Source organism: Psittacula echo (genome assembly GCF_963264785.1).
Source record: "Psittacula echo genome assembly, chromosome: 1".
NCBI classification, from domain to species: domain Eukaryota; kingdom Metazoa; phylum Chordata; class Aves; order Psittaciformes; family Psittacidae; genus Psittacula; species Psittacula echo.
Genome location: NC_137735.1, coordinates 97,885,571 through 97,905,038, shown reverse-complemented (window position 1 = coordinate 97,905,038; position 19,468 = coordinate 97,885,571). Strand labels below are relative to the sequence as shown.

General features: G+C 47.1%; 2 protein-coding genes across 9 annotated transcripts in view; both read left to right on the top strand.

The window, feature by feature from the left end:
* Positions 1–16,936, top strand: part of KDM5A (lysine demethylase 5A) — a 65,327-nt gene extending 48,391 nt beyond the window's left edge. For 4 of the 5 annotated variants that reach the window (XM_080616639.1, XM_080616640.1, XM_080616642.1 and 1 more), the window contains one exon: positions 164–15,567. In XM_080616639.1, coding sequence (XP_080472765.1) covers positions 164–373 — 210 coding nt within the window. In that variant the 3' untranslated portion in view covers positions 374–15,567. Of the gene's footprint in view, positions 1–163; positions 15,568–16,807 lie in introns of those variants that run through there. The other variant, XR_013956691.1, reaches the window with a different exon arrangement.
* A 195-nt stretch (positions 16,937–17,131) lies between these two features.
* LOC308220576 (sodium- and chloride-dependent GABA transporter 2) overlaps positions 17,132–19,468 on the top strand; it is a 29,912-nt gene continuing 27,575 nt past the window's right edge. For all 4 annotated transcript variants that reach the window (XR_013956692.1, XM_080616690.1, XM_080616689.1 and 1 more), the window contains exon 1: positions 17,132–17,368. Coding sequence is in view for 3 of the 4 variants with exons in the window: in XM_080616690.1 (XP_080472816.1) it covers positions 17,137–17,368 (232 nt within the window). In the remaining variant the exon portion in view is untranslated. The remainder of the gene's footprint in view (positions 17,369–19,468) is intronic.

Here is a 19,468-nt window from a genome sequence, read left to right as displayed (position 1 = left end):
CAGCTGGCTAAAACAAGATGTTTAGGGCATTAATTTGTGCCTGAAAGCTTTTGGATTCTAGGTATATCAGATGGGTTTAATAGAAGGTATTTTCTTCATAAGCACTATGCCTGTCTGTCACTCCTTGTAATGTGCAATGTTTTGCTGATCTGATCTCTTGCAGGTGGACTGGGTGCAGTGTGATGGTGGCTGTGATGAGTGGTTTCATCAAGTTTGTGTTGGCGTGTCTCCAGAAATGGCTGAGAATGAGGATTACATCTGCATAAACTGTGCAAAGAAGCCAATGCAGGGACCAAGTAGCCCTGCTCATGCACCACCTCCTTTCTTGTTGAGCTACAAACTACCAATGGAAGATCTTAAGGAGACAAGTTAGCAACTACTTGATGCCTGGAACTTGTTGGGAAACGGACCACTGAAACCCTACAGAAAGAGAGGGTTTGAAGTTAATGTAGCCACTGAGCTTCCCTTCCAAGGATGTACAGACCTGCAGCAGAGTCGGTCCCTTCCTTACATCTGGCTCCCTTCATACAGTGGGGGCATCAAGGCACAGTGGTACTGACTCATCTATGCAGACACCGCCTGATTAGGAGCTCCAGCCAGTGTTTTTTTGACTTGAGTATTTCCATCTTTGAGTGTGGCTGTTGCTCTTAGAGACTGAGCAAACCCGAGGCTGTTAGACACTTCAGGGTCTTAGAAGTACATGTTGGCAGTGGAGCTGACCTGGAATTGGTGGGCATAGGCTGGAGCTTTTAGGTATATCAGGTTACCCTAAGGAGGTAACTCTGGAATCAGTTATCTTTTGCCTCTCCATGCCAACTCAGTGAGTAAGGCAATATCTTGGGAGTGTTATGTTGCCTCTGTATCCAGGCAGTGAACACTACACTATAAGGATGGGAGCAAGTGGGTGAATTTATTGTAATTTCTCTTTTGTAGCTAAAGGGCAGAGAAGCTTACGATCTCAGAAATCAGCAAAGGTTCTGTTTACCAAAAAAGAAACCCAACTCTACTCCACTAGGCAAAATGTTTTCCTTAGTGGGGAACAGCTGATCTTCGTGTCCTGAGGAGGGCCAGAAAGTATGGATAATGTCTAGCTAGACCAGAGCTTGGGAAAAGCAGAGTGCTTCCCTATCCACAGGGGTGCCCTCTCATGTTCTAGGCTTGGCTTAGAGTTCTGCACTCCTGCACGTTAAAGTTCTCTCAAGCAGGATGGAGCTGGCAAGGAGGTACAGCACCCAGGGCACCAGCTTCTGTGATCTGTACCCAGGGATGGGAAGGAAAGAAGACAGCCCACTTACCTCAGAGGTTACACTGATATGTGCTTCTGTGAAAAGTTACACTCGCAACTATTCCCAGTATCACCAGGCTACGGGCATGGCCTCAAGCTATACCAGCAAGCAGTCTGCAGATACTGTTCCCAGTGCAAATCCCCCTCCCTGCTGGCTTTGCTGGATGTGTACCAGTGTACAATCAGCAACCATTCTTGTTTGAAGTTGCCCCTGGCTTTGCCAGAGGACCAGAGGGCTTGGGGTCATCCCGGGTGACAGTTGTTTTAGTAAATCCATTTTTAAAGAAGGACTTGTTTTTACTTTTTTCTAAATGTCTCAGACTACTGACTTGTTCTATAAATAGATTATTTTTCTTTGATTTTTTTATACTTACCACTGTTAACCAGCAGCACAGACAGAGGTTCACAAAGCAAAAACCTGCCCGTGGGCTTGGTTTTTTTTACTCCATTCCTTCCTTGTAGTACAAGGAATTAGCAGTTACCTTCCCCATTCTAGCTTGACCAGCTGCCTGTGTTTAAATAGGTAAATACATTTCATGTGCTACCTTTGTGTTTGGGTTTGTTCCTATTAGTGGGGCATCTGGGCCTTAATGACTCCAGTGAGTGCTGGCTTTGTGTATGTGACTGTCTGAAGCCAGCCCTGGGCTGTCTTGTCCCCCTCTCCACTCACTCCCTATTGTGTTTCCATTCTTTTGCAGTTCTAGGAGTGTTGTAATTAGTGTCCAGTCTTACTAGGAGCTGGACTGGGATTTAAAGAAATATTGACAAAAACAAGAGTGTTCTGTCTTGACTGTTCTGTGTCCCTTCTCTTGTTCTCTGATATTTGGGAGTTTATTTATCTGGCAGAATTATCCATCTGAAAAAAAAGGTCAGCTCAGGTAGATGAACTTGATCGGTTTCTTTTGTTCGTGCCTGCCACCTGGGAAGAGGCAGATGTGGAAAAGAAAAAGAGCTAAGGTGGAGGGCAGAAGATACAGGGTCTTGGGAGTTTTGAGTGCAGATTGGGCACAGACTTCTAATTCCTGTTCCTTAAAGACTATATGGTGTTAAAAGCAAAAGCAAGCTGTGGTTAAGTACGTGGCTGAACAGGCACCCTAGCAAACATAAGAGTATTACTTGTTTACTTATTTTTGAAGGAGTCTATGCTATAGCTAGACATACCCTCTTTTTGCCTCCAGTTACTATTTTTTTTTCCTTCTAAATGTATGCTTAGTTTTGGTAAACTGGTTTAAACAGCTGTTACTTTCCTTCAAGCTTTAACTGATGGTACTACATAAATGTTTCCCTATATGGAGTGGGTAGACTATCTGTCACAGATGTTTAATCGTTCCAGAAGTAGACTAGTACAAGATTTCTTGAAGAATCCCAGTGTTCTGTATTCTTTCCTGACTCCTAGAATCCGTGAGACAACAGGGAAAATATGGTTAGCATATCCTGTTAGCCACTGAGCATATGCTCTAAACCATTCCTACATTATGTGTCACGATAAAGTCATTGTTATATGTAATTACCATCAACTGGAAAAGAGATCTTTTAGTAAACCTGCATTGAATGTTCCTGTTTCTCGAGTAGGTGTGGAGAGTGTTAACAGTAGCTCTAGTTACAAGAAGACAGAAACAAACAGCTATATGATGCAATGGTCATTCTGCTTGTAACAAGCATAGAAAAAAGGTAAACAACAAAGAAATGTGCAAACAGCCACATAGTAGCTGTTTTTCATAGTATCACATGGAGAGGCTCTTTGTTACACTGTCAAAAGGAGGTTGCCATGCTTTTTCTAGCTATGGGTGTCTCACCTGTTTTTGGGTAAGGTGTTCATAAACCGAAGACCATTATTAGCTTTACATCTTATTGTTTAAGCTTATTTTTTAAGAACATAATTCCTATCAAAGGGTTGCTGATAGTATGAACTTATGAATAAATGTTAACTTTTGGAAAAACCTGTAGGTTTGTAGTTAGTGGTTGAAAAGCCTAAAGCCACAGCTGTGGTATTGTCTGCAGAATCTAAGGGTTTGAATTTTTATTAAAACATATGCAAAGAAGCAAGCCAAAGTTCACGATAAGGAAATAATTTTCTAAGAGGTCTGCTACAGCTGTAGGAAGAATCTTTCATGCTTTGGGGACAAAAATATCAATATACACAAAATATTAGCTTGTGTATCCAGAAGGGTATGTGTCATAATGTTACATTCTGCAAAGGATACTAAGCCACTGTTCATGTTATTTCTCTTCATGTGTCTGACACAAAAGGTCAAAGAAATAATCTGAGCTGTTGTGATATACTAAAAATGTCCAGGACTTGAGTTGTGTATCTTACCCAAACCACGTGGTTTCAAGGTTTTGGTAAAAGAATCAGGGTGGGGAATTGGGCAGCTTTGTTTTCATGGAGGTAAATGTCATTCCTGAACTTGAGTACCATTAATCATAGTATTTGTGCTTTTGACAGATCATCTGTAGCTGACTGCTTGTGCAGCCTGAACTATTTGATCATGAGGACTTAAGGCAAAATTGATGATATTATGGAAATTATCATAAGGGATTGGAATATAGTCACACAGCATAAGATAACAAACATGTCTGTGTGCTGTGTTAGCCACACTGCGAAGCTTGCATTGATCTTTTCACTTTTTAGAATCATAGAGTAATTTATGTTGAGGGGGACTTTAGGAAGTCATCTGGGTCAGTCTCCTGACCAGAGCAGGGCTGATTTTGAAAATAGGTCAAGTTTTTCTAGGCTGTGTCCAGTTAAGTTTTGAGTATTTTCAGGGATGGGCAAACAACCTCTCTGGCTTCCTGTTCTGGTTTTATAACACCTTCAATGCAAACTTTGTCTAACATACAATCAGAGATTCACTTGCTGTAGCTTACCTATTGCCTCTTGAGAAGTCTGGCTTCATACTTGCTGTAACCATCCATGAAGTAGTTGAAGACTGCAGATCCTGCAGCCTTAATTCCCAAGATGAACAAACCCAGCTCAGCCTCCCTTGAGCCATGTCATGAGCTGCAGCCTTCTAATCTTGACGGTTCTCAGCTGGACTTGTTGCAGGTTTGTCAATGTCTGGTTTTGTACTCATGAGCCCAAAACAGGGTATGCTATTCTGGATGCAGCTTAGAGGTGATGAATACAAGGAAAATATTACTTCCTTGAACCTGCTGGCAATGCTTCTGTTATGCAGCCTGGTACAGGATTGGCCTTTATAAACTGCAAGGGGCACACTCCTGACTCATATTCATTGTGTTCACTATTAGCCCCAGGTTCCTATTTCTGAGGTGCAGGACTGATGAACTTAAACTTTCCATCAGAATATCAATCCAGCCTATCAAGATAAAATTGATTCAGAGCCCTCTCCTTCCATGTTTTGAGTTGCCCCACTCCTGTCTTCCACCAACATTCAGTTTGGTGTCATCTGCAAACTTGATTGTGCTCTATCCTGCCACCCAGGCGGGTAAGATAGAAAGCAGTAGTCTCCAGTACCAGCCCTTGAAGTACTTACTCCACTTGCAGCTGGCCACCTCCTAGATTTCAAGTTCATGACTACTAGAGCCCAAGGACAACAGTCCACCCTGGTTTTTGTCTACGTTGTAGGTATCCATCCACTCCATAAATCTGTTTTTGGTGCAAGTCAGGGGGAACATCCACTGCTTTCCCCTTGTCCACAGGGATCAACACAAAAGGCAAGCAGATTGGACAAAGATGATAGTGGTGACTGTTATGAATCTCCATGTCCCTCATGGGCCTGAATGTGTCTTTGAGAAGGATTTGTTCTGTAATCTTCCAGGGACCAGGGTGAAGGTAGCTGCCCTGTAGTTGCTGCATCCTCCACATTTCTTCCTCTTCACTGAATGGGCATGATGTGCTGAAGGGTTCATCACAAGCCATCAAGAAAATTATCTTCCGAACAAACATTTTCCTGGGCTTCCTTCGTCCCCATGACATACGAGATTCAAAGGGAAAAACACAACCTATTTGAATTGCCATTTGTCAGATGCCTGGGAACCTAAATGGCAGAACTGGGCTTCTTCAGGTGCTGCTTACACCTAAGCTCCGTGTGGGCTGGTGAGCAGTTGTGTCAGTCCTGTACATCTAGATACAAGTCCAAGCTGGTCTGATTGAAGTCAGTGTTTTACTGGTGCGTGGTCCTTTTTTACATGGTTCTTCACACTGGAAGAGAGGCATAACATGAATGAGCATGAGTCAGGGGCATCTAGTCTTCTAGGGGAAATAGAACAGTCTACAGCCTCATTCATTCAACAGTAGGCTGTTTACTGGGCAGCTGTCCAATCATAGAATCATAGAATGGTTTGGTTTGGAAAGGACCTTAAGATGATCTAGTTCAAACCCCTCTGCCATGACAGGGCCTAGGCTCTGTCCAACCTGGCCTTGAACACTGCCAGGGATAGAGTATTTGCCACTTCTTTGGGCAGCCTGTTCCAGTGCCTCACCACCCTCACAGTAAAGAACTTCCCTATATATAACCTGAACTTCCCTTGTTTAAGTTTAAACCCATTACCCCTTGTCTTAGCACTATACTCCTTGATGAAAAAGCCCTCTCTGGCATCCTTGTAGGCCCCCTTCAGATATCAGGTAACTGTCACCTTTATTTTGTGGTGATCTAGTAACAGTTACCAGAGTAAGCGCAACACAGATTTGTAGCAGAGTGCAGTAGTCAGACACTTACCAACTGCTCCTTAGGCAGGCCTTGCTGTCATTCAGGTACATGTTGCATACCTTTAATGACTGATTGAAAGTGCCACTGTACAGTAGCGGTATGTTGGGAATGATTTTGTAAAGGTGGAAGAAGTTCCTCAAAATCATTCCTGAAATCGCTGTTAATGCCCCTGTAAGAAGTTCAGAACTGTGGTCTGCTACAAGCAGGATTTGAAGCTTGAGATGAAAATAAAAAGCAGGGAACTCCTTCAAATCCTTTCCAGCTGCAGTCACTAAGAATGTGTTTGGTCAGCCTGCCTGAACCAAACAGGAACTCCGCTTGGAGCCCCAGGCAGCGGGAGAGGCAATAAATCCAGCCCTTATCGAAATTCTAGTCATGCTGTCTTTGGGAGGGTGATAAATGTGTAGGACAGCTGGAAGCTGCACAGCAAGACTTTGAGAGCATTGGGCCTTATGTGACAAGATGGCTCAGTACAAGTGAATGTTAAGTTGGAAGGTAAAGGCAATGAAAGTAACAAGGATTTATTGAAAACCAGAAATATTTGTCCAGAGACATGCTCTGAATGCCTTTGAAACAAAAGCCCTGCTGCAGTGAATAGTCTTAATCCTAGATGGGGCATTTTGTCTCAGTTGGAGGCTTTTCAGAGACCGATTTTTGGCAGTTTGTATATCACCCCCTTCCCTTCCTCCACCCCCAAAAGAAAAGGCTGTTTAACACCAAGTGCCAGAGGGAGCTGCTGTGGGTATTAATTTCCGAGGAGAGCAGCCATCTCGGACCATGCTGGTCCTGAGACAGTTGATGTCACTAACCAGCCTGGCATCCTTTTAATGGATGGGTGATGTGCCAGCAGATCAAACTGTTGCCTCTGTTTCCAGGTTAATTCAGGCCATGCTCAGTCCCGCAGCAACTCCAGTCACCTGCCAGGCAGTGGGCACAATGTGTGCTCCCTGGAGAAATAGGATGTTTCCTACTGCTGTTCTGTGATAATAACGGTGGAGCCTACACAAACCCAAAATGCGTATTTGAGAAGTAGCTCAGATTTTAGTGGGATGTGAGGTGAATAGCACATTCTGTTTGTTTCTCTCAGCTAATGGTTTCACTTTTCCCTTTTCACAGCTGGGACTTTATAGTTAGCCAGATCTTGTGTGTGTCTCTGCAATGGCATTATCAGAGCTAAATACTGTAAAGATCAAAATCTAGACATTATCAGAGCATCCCATTATCTCTGTCAGCTTTCCTGATAGTCTCTTAATGCAGAAGATAGGCAGGAGATAGATGCTTGAGCTTTGCCCAGGAACATTCTTGGGAGAGACAGTCGGTGCATGCCAGTGTCTGAGAATACCTGCTGAAGAAGTGGAATCATCTAGTAGCAACCCCTACCTAATGCTGATGAACCCCCAGGTGAGTGTGTGGTACTTACGCTCTTTACCTCTTGCTACAAGCTGGCGATCTGCTGGTGCAACTATAAACCATTACCCAGGTTTGTATCTATACTGGTAAGGTTTGAAGGCTTCTGGGTGGTTGTTTGCTAACTGGCCATTACCTCACACCACGGCCTTCTCTGTAGTTTGCAACCAAGATTGTCAGCCCTGGCTGATTTACATGATTACTATTGTATGAGAGAAGGCCTGTGGAGTAGCTTGTCAGACAGAATTATTTGCCCTGTGGAGTGGACAGACTTCCCTGCTAATGAACATGTGTCTGGAGTGCATGTGGATTGTGGAGGAGGGAAGAAGCTGGTGTAGTCTTGCTCTGATGCCCTAATCCTTCGGCTATCACTCATGTCTGCAGAAAAAGTAGGTGCAGAAGAAATTGGATCATAAGTGGTTTTCAGAAGAATCAAGAGCCTTAGGAGAGTGCTTTCCACGATGTTTATAATACTTTAGTGCTGTTTCATATCTGGTATTTTGTCAAGTTGCTTTTGTTAGAAGGTGTCCTGGGTTCAGCAGTAGCAGTCATTTTTTCTCCTTCTTAGATCATTCTTAGAATGGATCACAGGTTGTGGATTACGTAGTAAAGATGTAATACAAGGCTCTGAAAGGATCCTACTCTGTTCCTGAATGTGCATGTGTGCACAGGGAATTGAAGGCTGGAGCACTGATTTCCCCTGGCTTCTGGTAGGAATATATATACTTGGAATGGCCACACCCTACGATTTAGAGATGCTGGAAAACTGGAGAATACACAAAACTGAGCAAATAACAGGTAATGGCGGAGAGCACACAGTAGCAGGAAGGCTAATCACAACTTAAAAGTTGGGGGTTTCTTTCTTTCTTGCTGAGTAAGGCAGTTTAGGAAGCTGATGGGTCAGATTCCTGTTTGGAGCAGGAGGCAGGCACTTTTTTGTATAACTCCCATTTACAGGGTGCACAGAGTGCGGCTATGTAAGCAACACCTGAGATTGATGCAAAAAGAAACTCGCTTTGTCCTAAGAAACAGCCATTCCAAATCTGTTTCTCCCTTGCTCCAGTGATCTCAAAGAAATATAATTGTATCATGTGCTTTTTTCTTTTCCTCCTCCTGGGGCCTTCCCACCACAGCTAAGGAAATCCCAGCTCCCAGGGAAATGAGGCCAAATGAGATCAGGACATATTCCTTTTGCAGGCTCTTTTTGCTCTCCCAAACTTCCCAGCAGGGGAGATCTCACCTCTCACCCTTCTAGGGCTGCCTGTCTTCTTCCAGAGAAACTGTGAGACTGCAAACTACCTCTCTGGAGCTTTTCCTACCTTGCAGTTCAGCATTTCCTTACTCTACTGTGGGGAAGCATGGAGCTTCCATTCTCCATCTCCAAGCCAGAGCATCCTTCATGCAGGTCAGCGTGTTGCTGCTGTCCTGTCAGCCCTGGCTGATCCACCAGAAAAAATAAGATTGCCTTAAGTTATCCAAACTTGCAAATGACTCTTCACCTAAATTTTTGAGGGGGGGGGAAAAAAAGGCCTAAGCCTGAAAGAAAGAGAGTCAGTGTCGTGATATTTTGCAACTGACCAACAGAACAGGAATGACTTGTAGGCAAAAGATCAGCCTCAGTATGAAGACTGCTTCGGGCAGAAGCCCATCTTTCTGGGATGACATCTAAAAGCTAAAGGCTCTTGCTCATGTTGTGTCTCAGCGCCCCACAAAGCACTGAGCCAGTTCAGTATATGAGTGTTAGGGAGCATGTTTCCTGTATATGAGCTTCTGTGTCTGCAGAGCTACCTCGGCACTCTTAGTGTCTACCTTGCAGGGCCCTCAGCATGGCAGCCGAAGGGAATGTTAAAGATGAGCAGCACAGGTCATTTTGTTCCTCCTGCCTTGCCTCAGGCTGCCGGTGACCGAAGAAGCAAAACAAGAGACACAAACTGCTCCTGCTGAGCGCCACTGGGAGCTGGTGTGGTCTGCACAGCCTGTGTAGGGCTGCTTGTGACCAGACAGCATTTCAGGGGTGGGCTCTGTGCTCCCAGGAGGTGCTTCTCCAAGCACAGCAACCCTGCTCCTTATGCTGGGATGAGGGCTGCCTAGCGTGTTTTGAAGAGGTGTCGCCTCCTGGCACTGCAGGGGCTTTCTAAAACCTGCTGTGTTCCTGATTTTTGGAAGGTGGTGAAGCCGATCCCATGTTTTTATTTCTTACTGGTGCTTTTTGAAATGCCAAAGTTCTCACTTTGTCACATCTTGCTTAGAAAACTGACTGCTGGGAAACTTCTGAAAACACTTCCTCACAGCCTGTCCACCAGTGACTATCTGACTATTGGATTTTAGCCCAGAATGGAAACTTTATATTCTGAGTAGTTACCAGCCCAGTAAGTCTCCTGAATGAAAAAGTATCCTTTTACTTCTTTTAGAGTATGTAAATGAGTATGAAGAGATGCTTTGAGAACACTGCCCAAACCTTGCTGGTTTAAAACCAGATTGGTTTATTTGGTGGATGAATCAGTTAAGCAGGTACAAACCTTTCTCACCTCTGAGTAAAGCTGTTCCTTTTTCCTCCCCCTTGCAGGCACACGGAGTGCAAGGGCATGTAAATCCCAGCCTTATCAATGTTTCAGATTTATATCTGCAGCTCAGAGGAGTGGGATGTGCAGAGCATAAGGAACGACCGTCATCCTTATAGTCCCAATATACAGCTCCTTCTCTACCCCCTAGTCTACTCTATACCTAATCAGTCTGCCGATCTTACACTTCTCACTTCACTGCTTAAGCAATACTGCTGTTATTACTACCATGAAGTTCTGATTTCCTTTGGCATATGGTTCTTGATAAGAAAATGCCCTCTAATTATCTCCTTGCAAGAACAACTGGTGAGTTTTATTTTCTTGATGCAAACTATCAATTTTCACAGCAGGAGGTCAATGGCTAGTCTTCAGAAGAGCCAAGATTCCTGCTCTCTCCCTAAAATGTGCTCAGGCTCTCTTCCCACAGTTACTCTGCAAGGGCTTGTTCAGGCTGCCCAAGTTGCTGGCAAAGTGGAACTAGAGAAGAGCCCTGAGGGGAGCTGATGGTACCTGATGGGGTTGGGGGGAAAGTAGAAAGAGATGTTACAAAGACTGAAGTCTCCAGGATTCAGAGTCTTTGCTTTCTACTCAGCTGTTGTTTATATTGTATTATAGACATGCACAGGTATCTATAGATGCATGCTTATAAGTGCATAACCTTGCAGTGCTTTCATTTTTGCCCACAAATGAAATGGAGATAGTTTTGAATTCTGAGCAGAAAAAAAGCCCTGCTCTTTGCTCATGTGGGCAAAAGGGCCAGAGTGTTCAACAGAGGCAAGCTATAAGCAAGAGTCAAAGCAGAAGTAAGATGCAAAGCGCTGCTTGGGTACTCCTGCTGTGCTTGTGCGTGCAATACAGATGCCTGCATGTTCTTGGATTTGCCGTTCCAGACAGGCAAGTACACACCTGAGCAGCACTGCTGTTTCCATCCTGGTACAGGGGAAATCCATTGGCACTGGACATAGCCAAGACAGTGGTGATGGGAACTGGCAGCTGTGTTGCTGTCCCTCTCTTACATGGCTAGGAATTCATGTTACAGCTAAAGCAGGTCTGGGGGCACAGTCCTTCTAGTCTTAACTTATCCCCACCTATGCTCTACCACCTTTCATCAGAGGTGCATGCTCTCTGCCTATGCACTGACTGCAGTGAAAGCATCGCCTGCAGATTCTGTGTGCAGAGGGTACAGCACTGGTGTCTGCAGGAGAGGGTTCTCCAGCAGTGTGAGCATGCCATCCTGCATTCAAGCCAGTGCCTAGGCTCTAGGTAGCACAGGAGTGTCACCCATTTATCTTCTGTATGCAGAGCATGGTGTCCGCAGACAGACATATCTTGCACCACGAACAGCCTGGACTCAAAAATGAGGCCTCTGCCACTCTGCAGGTGTTAAGTAGGGAGAGGGCTTTTCTTGCCTCTGGGTTGTGGACTTTCAGGTCATTATTAGGGAGTATATACTTGCTAGGGGAGGCTGTGTCTGAATGAGACTGTCCAAATGGCTGCAGTGAGATCTTCCATCACTGTGGGAACTGCAGGCTCTTGCAATGGCTTTTGGCATCTGCCGCTATAGTTTTAAAATACATGTGCCTTTCTGGGAGGGAGCTTAGTGCTCAAGCAGGAGTCAGTCCTTTGTGCTTACTTTGGCTTCTTTCTCCACTGAGCAGTCTCCAGGTTGCTGTAATGTGCCAGCCAGTATCAGCCTCTATTTATCCCTTTTCTGTGCATACTCGTGACAATTTTGCTTGCTACAGCCACGGCCACTTAAGCTGAATAATGTTTTCAGGCTGAGAAGGCCAGTAGCAGGGTGCTGATCAGATAGAGGAAATGTATTGTGTTTGCTCTGGCCTTTGGTTCCTAGATAATATAACGGCAAATTGTGTTCCTGGAAGCTGGGAGGTGGCTTGCAAGATTACACAGCCCAAAACATGGGGGCAGTTTGTCACATGTGACAGAGGAGCAGAGAGGGAGGTGGAATCAGGCAGCAAAGGATGGACATGGCTGATGGCTTCTTTATATGGGGAATGCCAAAACAGCAGCAATTGTGCTTTGGCTACTCTCCTAAAAGCACTTTTTTAGGTTAGGAGCATAAGTTCATTTACTAGTTGCTGTTACTTGCAGAGCTGCAAGAGACTGTGCATGACTCCCAGTAACCATCTTCTCTTTTCCCCTCATCATTCCTCTAAGCCAGTGCCTTTGAATCCGTCCTCCTTTTAGGTTTGAACCACTTCTTAAGGTGGCTGGGTACTTTGGAGGAGGGAAATCTAATTAATACTTGTTCCCTGCTCAGCTGGATGTAGGCATGAAGTAAGATCAGACCTGGGAGTAGGTCCTATGGTTCCCACTGGAGCATGCAGGACCGGCACTCCTGTGTACAGGTTGTGTGGGATGAGGACAGTTATTGTGCACATCTGACCCCAGAAATGTCAAAGTACCTTGTTATCTCACGAGGAAGCTCATTCCAGGCTTGCTTTGTTCAGGCTACAAGCGCTTCACTGGGAACACAGCTTCAGCTGCTGGTGGAAGACTGGGACCAAGCTGAGGACAGAAACCTGGGCAAATGTTGTAAGGTAAAGAGGAAGATGAGCAAAATACAACATAAATGTCAAGAGAGGAGTTGGTAGCCTTTAGGATCAGGATTTTCCAGCCCTTGTCCTTGCTGAGGTGTGAGGTACACTGACAGAGACCCCCCTGGTCCAGCGCGCTTCCCAAAGCGGGTGTCGGGGAGCAGTGTCCAAGCCAGCCGTGCATCAGCGCTGCGCTGCTTTGTGCCAGCAAAGGCAGCCTGGCAGCCTGCCTGGCCCTGGAAACTGCTCCAGGACCTGCTCGGGGAGGCATTGCTCCAGCACGAACTGTCCCAGCAAATGGTGGTTCACAGCCCAGCTGCCCAGGACGGGGCTGGGAGGAGCGCGGCTGCAATGGCTGGTGCCGTCTTCAACCCTGTGCTCTGGGGGGCGGTTACTGAAGAGGCAGCCTCCCCTTGTGTGCCTCCGGCAGGGGAGGCCACCCGCAAAGTAACCCCCTTGTGCCATCCCGGGGGGTGGCGTGAGAGCGATGCACACGGGACGGGCGCCAGCATCGGCGCTGCCACTTGCCAGCACTCGTAGCCCTGGGAGGAAGATGGTCTGCAGCTGCCCGGGGAGGTTCAGCTTGCACGACTCCGGGTGGCACGTGCTGCTGGAAAAGCCCTTCCCTCGTGTCCTCCTCATTCCTATAAATAAAACACAGGTATGTGTGTTCGGGTATTCTTAAATGGCATTATGTCGGTAGATCTCGGGGTGAAATAGTTCCCCTGTTACTACAGCACGCATGTTATCTAGGCTTGTTCCCTTTGTTTTTTTAAGATTCACATTCTTCCGTCTCTCTCATTTGTTTCTTGTGAATCTGTTTCCTAAGGTTTTGTTTTTGACTGTCCCCGTTGTCTCACTTGGCTTAGATATGACTACAGACTCAAAATCTTAGACATCAGGATTTCATCCTTTGCATTTTTCCCGTTTAGATTTTCCTTGCCTCTGATGGGCTGATTTAAGTCCCTCCCAGTTTCTTTGCCTTCTGCAATTTCAAAATGTGTATTGGAAACATCTTTTTCTGTAGTCTTAACTGATCCTGTGTGATATTTGTTGGTTCTTCTCCTATCTCCAGCAAAAAAGATTGATTTTGTTATTCTTTTTAAATCTCTCAAGTAGCATCTCCCAAACCACACGGACTTCTTCATGTTTCACCCCAGAAGATGTGTGAAGTGATGATTTACTTTAAATATGCTTCGCTCAGGGTTTTACAGTTTGCTTTTGCACTTGTATGCTTAATATTTCCCCTTGCTGCTGATGTTTACACTGAACATTTGTTTTCATTTTCAACTTATTGTGTTCAGCACAGTCTTATCTCACTGGGTGGAAGTCAAATAGTTTGTTATTGATTAAACTGCTTCCTATCATACTCTATTAGTTCCTGCCAATTTGCTTGTCATCTTGTGGATAAGATTATTGCCATCGGTGTGCTGCAGTAATTGTTGCTTGAATATCCCTAGATAACCAGCAATGCTATTGCACACAATAGTCTTGAGAATCTCTAGAAATGTTTCCTTATTCAATCTCCTCTCTCCTCACACCAATCTGTTGCACGAGGCAAGGTATTAATTGACTTTGCTGTTGTTTTTTAATCCCTATATCCTCACCCTAACTATTTAACAGCTACACTATTCACTCTGAGATGGTTTCTGCACCAGGGATATTCTCTGCTTCTCACCATCTCATGTAATCCTTCTTCGGAACACCTTCCCTGGTTTCCAGCAACCACTGGTTTGTGGACTGGAGCTGATTGTTTTATTTGGGCATCGTATTTAACTGCTGCTTCTGTAGAGCAGCCCTTGGTGAACGTGCATAGTTCCTTTCCAAACGATATGCTGTGGCAATGGCCACAGGTACCATGTTTAGTTAATTATGCACAGTGGGAGGAAAAAGCTTTTCCTTTTGGTTTAAATCTGAATATTTCATTGGATGCCTTTAGCTGCTGCGCTATGAGATGTGGTGAACAGTACATTCATCTTCTCTTTGTTTTCCTCATTTCCTACACCTTTGTTGTCACCCTAGGCATCTCTTCCTGACACAAGGAGTCATGTATTTGAGCACTCTTTGGTTGACTCCGTTGCTTACCTCTGCTCATCCCTCTTCCCTTTCCCTTTTTCTCCCGTAGGAAGTCTTGGTGCTGTGTGGGTACACCGCAGATTAACACGGTGATGCTGCAGCTTTTGCTGCTTCATTCCTGTTATTTTCCTAATACCTTCTCAAACCCTGTGTACACAGCTCAGGTTTTGCTGCTGCTTTTCAGACCTCATACAAGGACACTGAACCCAACAGCATGATTTTTTTGTTTCGCTTCGTTTTGTTTTCCCCCAGATATTTATCAACAGATGTAATAAAAATATTTTAAAAGCTGTTCTCACTTAAATCCTTGCACCAGCTGTAACACATCTACCAGCACCACCATCCCATTCTGTTTGCCTTTTTCCTGGCCTCAAAGCACAGAACTACCTGCAGTAATGCCAAGACCTCCTATCTGAGTAGCAACAGCTAATTTTGCAGCCCAGTGCTGGCTATGCACAACTGGGGTTGTTTTTCTCCCTGTTGTGTGATTTTGCCTGCACTCCCATTGCAGCTTCTGGCGTGGTGTTCTGGGACGGGGCAGTGCTGCTCCTGGGAAAGACCAGTGGCAAAGATCCCTGTGTGTGAGGGAAGAGAGCTTGCAACCTGCCAACTTTCTGAATGAGGCTAGGCTGTTTTGCACCCTTAGTAAGAAGCAGCAGAGAGTTTAGCAGGGTTTATTTCCAGCCCAGAGCTCTGCTGTCAGCCACTGCTTGTGGCCATGGCACAGCCCAGCTTGCCCCTCTGGGAACTCAGGTTCAGTCTGCAAGGCAGCATCTTGCCCTGTGCCCAAGGACAGACCCCATGATGGGAATTCAATATGAATTCATATTTCATCTCTTACCTCTTCCCAGCAGGTCTTAGGGCTTCGGCTGCAGGGGCACCTGTGTGTTGTGGTCTCCCCTTTCTCCCATGCTTCCAAGGGCAGTGCTGGGCAGGGTGAGGACGGAAAGCAGGAGCTAAGAGCTCCTGGACCAGTAGGGAAGAGCATGGGCAGAGGCAGCATGAGCCCTTCTGGCAGGCGGGGGGAACGAGCCCCTTTGCGCTGGCCATGAAATCAGTCATGTGTAGGTTTTTGTCCAGCCCTGGGGGGTGGGGGAAGGAATGTGGGTTGGGCGAAGTCTAGGATTACACCACCGCCGAAGTTTCCCTTTCCACACTTTAAATAGCCAGCACCTTTTGGTCCTGCCTTCACATCTCAAGTCGGCTGCGCCCTGACAGCGGCGTCCGCAAGGTAACACCTCTGCTCCAGTTTCCTTCTTGCCCTGCTCCCCCCGTACTCCCTGGGTCTGCCTGGGTGAGAGGTCATGGTGCGCTTTCTGCCTGTTTAATCATTCCTTAGTGTGCAGGGGTCCTCCCAGCCCTTCCTTGTTGCTGCTGTCAACTGCCTGCCAGTGTTTCTTCTTCACGTCCCAAGTGTTTTATAGGGGAATATGCTGTGGGAGGAAAAGAGGTGGAAAGTGCTGCTTTGCCCTTTTTTCCTCTCCCTGGATGCGGGAAGAGTGTCATTTGCTGCCAGAGCCTTTTCCTGCTCTCCTGGCAAGGGATTTGCAGGTGGGAATGAATGGCAGCATTGGGCTGGGGCTGGGGAGCAGCCTCTGCAGAGCATGAGCAGGCTTGTGAGCTGGCACCATGCAAAGGAAGGTGCCCTCCTTGGCATGAGGTCCTCAGTGATCCCGGCTTTGGCAGTGGGTGTTGCTGGGAACCACAGTCCTCACCCCTTGCCCTGCAGCCAGGGTGGAATCCCACCCACGAGGAACACGCTTAAGCCACCCCCAAGACTCCTAAACGGCTCCAGCAGAGCTGGTGCCACCCTTACTGCCATACCTACCTCTTTGCTGCGCTCTGGGGCACCAGCTGTGCGCCAGCAGTCACTTGCGCTATGCCCTGGCTTTCCTGGGAGGAGAGGTGGCCTCTTGAAGGGTGTTGGGGCAAAGTGAGACAACGGGATACGGGCTTCCCTACTCTGTGCTGATCTTCTACTTCTCTTAGCAGAGATCTCTTTAGAGATTAGAGAAGCTCTTGCAGTGCCAAAACTTGCTGAGTGCTGTGGGGAGCCTCTGCAGGCAATGGGCAGATGTTTGCAGGGACAGACCCTGGGAAATGAGACATCTCAGATGGCCGTAACGTCTGCACCCTTTCTTTTCCTGCTGTTAGAAGGACAGCACCATTCTGAAAACGCACGTTTCCTTGCAGCCCAGTAGATTGACAGCAACTGTTGCCACCACCAAATAAGTTTCTCTCTTATTTCAGTTTGTCCTCTTCCCACGTCTAAGGCTTCTGTGTGTTTTGCGGCTTTCATTCCATGGTCTTTAAAACCAGTAGTAAGCAGCAGTAAGCAGCAATAGGAGAGAAGAGAAACCCTCATAAAATATATGCTCAAGTATTTGATCCCGCTCCAGCCCCATGTCTGCTCCCTGTACCTGCCGTGGTGGGAGCTCCAGCCTGGCTGAGCCACTGGGTCTTCCATGTACAGAGAGGAATGACCCAGTGTGCGTGTGTGTGCACATGGGTGCCCTCTCACCTCTCTTGCCTCCCATACCCCGGATTTCTGCCTCATTGCATGGCTTCTGCTGAATGTAATGAGGGAAACTCCTTCTGAAGGTGGGATGGATTACAGAGTCCCTGGCATTGTCAGCAATGGCGAAACGGTGCCTGCATGCCCCGACATGGAAAAGGAGGAGGAGGATGACCAGACCCTGGAGCGAGGGCAGTGGAACAACAAGCTGGAGTATGTCCTGTCTGTGGCTGGGGAGATCATTGGCCTGGGAAACGTCTGGCGCTTCCCCTACCTTTGCTACAAGAATGGTGGAGGTAAGTGCAGCCCCAGGGGCACCTAGCAACCTCCATCCCTCTGTGGTCCCTCTTGCCTCTGCAGCATCCATGTCTGGCCCTGCCCACCACTAGCACAAGCCTCTCAGCAGCACCCAAGTCATGCATCTGAATAGAGGATGCCAACCTGGTGCTGCCATCTGGGCCACAAGCAGGGGTTGTTTTGGGCTGGTGGGATGTGGGTAATCAAGCAGTGTTGTCCCAAGGTCCCTGATTGTGGTGGCTGTGTTTTCCAGCAGCGTGTGGTCCTGCTGGTGAGGTGGGTGTCCATCTGCAGGGGGAGGCAGGAAGAGCAGGGACCGGGCTCTCTGAGCAGTGTGCCTCACCCCAGGCACTTCTTCCTTTGAGGAGCACCAGCCACCTTGTACAAATAAGATTCCCAGTGGCACAGCAGGGAATGAAGTGGGAGGGCACAGGGCACTGATGGCACTGTGAGGAGCTGCAGCATTTCCTGGAGGATCGGGGGCCTCCAAGGGGCTCTCAACTGCAAGTCCTGGTCTGGTGTGTGACCATGGAGAGATGTCTCCTGTGTGCTGGAGCTAGGTGGCAGGAACAGGGCAGAGTGAAGGGGTTTTCCTTGCCTTGCAGAAACACCATACCCTTCCTGTCCCCCTGGCATCCACCAGAGATGGAAGCACGCGGGAGAGAGGACCCTGCCACATGGCAGGGTTGTGAGGTGTGTGGATGGACGTTCTTTACGCAGAGAAAGGGAGTGAGGCATTGCTGTTACCTCTGAGGTGCCAGCACATTGATGCTGCTCAGCAGTGACCAGTGACTGATTTCCCCACAAGGCTGCCCTGTGGCTTGGCAGTGGAGCTGGGCTCACTTTTGCTTGTTGTGGGCTTTTGCAGGTGTTTATGGCTGCCTTTTAAGGGAGAAAAACTGTCTGAAAACCTGAAAGCTGGAAGCTTCATTGAAGCTGGGCTCAGTGGCACGTGGAGAGGGGGAGCTGCTCCCCTGTCTGGTGATTAATTGCTAATTGGGCTCTCTAGAAGGGCTGGGGAGAGGGAACATGGTGCTTGGCTGGGAGCGGATGGAGAGTGAGCATTGGTGACCCAGGGCTGAAATCCCCTGGCTTAAGCTTGGGGTAGTCTCAAGGGCCTCACTAAACTGCATAAAAGAGGATTAACTACTGTTTAGCTGATTTCACACTGTGTTTCGCTTAGAGCTTGTTTCTTTTCACCAGGTGGTTGGGCATTTCTTTCCTCATTGAAAATGGAGGATTTTCCGTGTTTTCCTTTTCCATGGGGAACATTTCTTGGCTGCTTGCTGAGCCATGTCTGCTCCCACTGCTGCCCTCTTCCTGGGCACCATCCCATCAGAGGGAGCAGGACCCAGAAATGAGCCTGCAGCAAAGCCCCATGAAGCTGCAGAGACTATGAGGAGCTTGAAGTCTCGGGCAAATATTTAATCTCTGGTCCCCTTCCCGTGAGGTTGGAGCAAGGACGGGGCACAGGACTCCTGTGCAGAGAGGAAAGCATTTCTTGTATGACGTCTCCTGAGGCATGGCAGTGTGATGAGGCTGTGCTGGACTTGAGGCACCTCACTGCTTTGTGGAGCCCAGCCTACTCCAGCTTGGTGCTGTATTAAACCCTTTGTAATGACTCGAGCAGTTTTAAGGGCTGCCAGGCATTTTGTCCCGTACTCCTTTGGGGAGGCCGGCCCATGCACTTTCTTCTCTGGTGCTTCAGTAATGGTGAGGGATCTTTATTTAATTTCCAGCTCTAGGTCAGCCATGGCCAGCCTACAACCTTTAGCACTTGTATCAGTGTTACCGACCGGCTGAAACAGAGTCGTCCAGCGGGGCAGAGCTTTCTCCCTGCTCTGGGCTGTGTGTAGGCAGCAGTGACAACCTCTCTCAGCTCTTGTTCTGCTTGCCTAAATATCAGGCTCTTCCCCAAAAAGGTATCTGCAAAATCTGAGTTACGCAAAGAGGGACAGAGAGTCACCTTTCCGTTCTTTAAGGATATTTCTGTGTAACAAAGACAGAGTAGCTCCTGACTCATTTAGCACTCAGTGTCTGATACTAAGGCCCTCTGTAGTGGAGAAAAAAAGAAAAAAAAGAGTTAAAAAATGTTCATT